Here is a 1,912-nt window from a genome sequence, read left to right on the forward strand (position 1 = left end):
AGAATGAGCGACGGCTGCTGTGGTTCTTGCTCAATGAATTTTTCGCAATGGCAGCCTGCCGAAGGATCGAAGGACTCTCTTCGGGGGCGAGTGAGAGAGGATGTGCGAGAGAGGCATTAGAAGAGCAGCGCAACCCTAATTTCGACCAATGGAAGTAGAGTTCCACTACCTAGGGGTGATCGACTGCTCGATGAATGGATTTGGCCGGCGAGGACTATTAAAACGCCGCCGGTCCTCACAGCAGACAACACAACCCATCGTGATCTCAGCGAGTCCACATCGGAGTAACCAAGGATATATCGAATATATCAAAAATCCACAAACTCAAACCCATTAAAACCCAAAGACACTCTCTACTGCACAGTGCCAAGTGCCTAAGTGAACATAAATTTGTGCAAAAGTTTCTAAAAAATCGTCAAAATTACGCCCCACATCGGTATGCAGTCGTCGGAGGGATCGCCAGATATGATGGATCAGAAATACAACAGCGTGCGCCTGTCGCCAGCGGCATCAAGTAAGTATATCTTATAAAAATACAAAAAAAATCAAAACAGGAATTACACATTCCTTATAGAAAAGTAAACTCAAGAAAGCATTTTACTTATACAATTTTCCCCTACCTTATTTTCCAGGTCGCATATTATACCATGTGCCCTGCAAAGTCTGCCGAGATCACAGTTCCGGCAAGCACTACGGCATCTATGCCTGTGATGGCTGTGCCGGATTCTTCAAGAGGAGCATTCGGCGATCCCGGCAATACGTGTGCAAGTCACAGAAGCAGGGTCTCTGTGTGGTGGACAAGACCCACAGGAACCAGTGCCGAGCCTGCCGCTTGAGGAAGTGCTTCGAGGTGGGCATGAACAAGGATGCAGTGCAGCACGAGCGGGGACCCAGGAACTCCACTTTGCGTCGCCACATGGCCATGTACAAGGATGCCATGATGGGTGCCGGCGAGATGCCCCAGATACCCGCCGAGATCCTGATGAACACGGCTGCGCTGACTGGTTTTCCTGGAGTTCCCATGCCCATGCCTGGTCTGCCCCAGAGACCCCATCATCCTGGCCACATGGCTGGCTTCCAACCTCCTCCGTCGGCGGCTGCTGTCTTGGATTTATCCGTGCCTCGAGTGCCCCATCATCCGCATCACCAGGGTCACCACGGGTTCTTCTCGCCCACCGCTGCCTACATGAATGCCCTGGCCACCAGGGCTCTGCCCCCCACTCCTCCTCTGATGGCAGCGGAGCACATCAAGGAAACCGCCGCCGAACATCTCTTCAAGAACGTCAACTGGATCAAGAGCGTGAGGGCCTTCACCGAACTGCCCATGCCCGATCAACTGCTGCTGCTCGAGGAGTCCTGGAAGGAGTTCTTCATCCTGGCCATGGCCCAGTACCTCATGCCCATGAACTTTGCCCAGCTGCTGTTCGTCTACGAGTCGGAGAACGCCAACCGGGAGATCATGGGCATGGTGACCCGCGAGGTGCACGCCTTCCAGGATGTCCTCAACCAACTGTGCCACCTGAACATCGACAGCACCGAGTACGAGTGCCTGAGGGCCATCTCCCTCTTCCGGAAGTCACCACCGTCGGCCAGTTCTACCGAGGATCTGGCCAACAGTTCCATTCTCACCGGAAGTGGCAGTCCCAACTCCTCGGCCTCCGCTGAGTCCAAGGGTCTCTTGGAATCGGGAAAGGTGGCGTCGATGCACAACGATGCCCGGAGTGCGCTGCACAACTACATCCAGAGGACCCATCCCTCACAGCCCCTGCGGTTCCAGACCCTCCTGGGAGTGGTCCAGCTGATGCACAAGGTCTCCAGCTTCACCATCGAGGAGATCTTCTTCCGAAAGACCATCGGCGACATCACCATCGTGCGGCTCATCTCCGACATGTACAGTCAGCGCAAGATCTAA

General features: G+C 54.3%; 1 protein-coding gene across 1 annotated transcript; it reads left to right on the plus strand.

Annotated features, from left to right (window-relative positions):
- The first annotated feature begins 438 nt into the window (after positions 1 to 438).
- Positions 439 to 1,912, plus strand: LOC119562885 (protein tailless). The gene is made up of 2 exons (XM_037876001.1): positions 439 to 514; positions 633 to 1,912. Exons 1-2 carry the CDS (start codon positions 439 to 441, stop codon positions 1,910 to 1,912), a joined length of 1,356 nt encoding a protein of 451 aa, XP_037731929.1.

Source organism: Drosophila subpulchrella, chromosome 3R (assembly GCF_014743375.2).
Source record: "Drosophila subpulchrella strain 33 F10 #4 breed RU33 chromosome 3R, RU_Dsub_v1.1 Primary Assembly, whole genome shotgun sequence".
Classification (NCBI taxonomy): domain Eukaryota; kingdom Metazoa; phylum Arthropoda; class Insecta; order Diptera; family Drosophilidae; genus Drosophila; species Drosophila subpulchrella.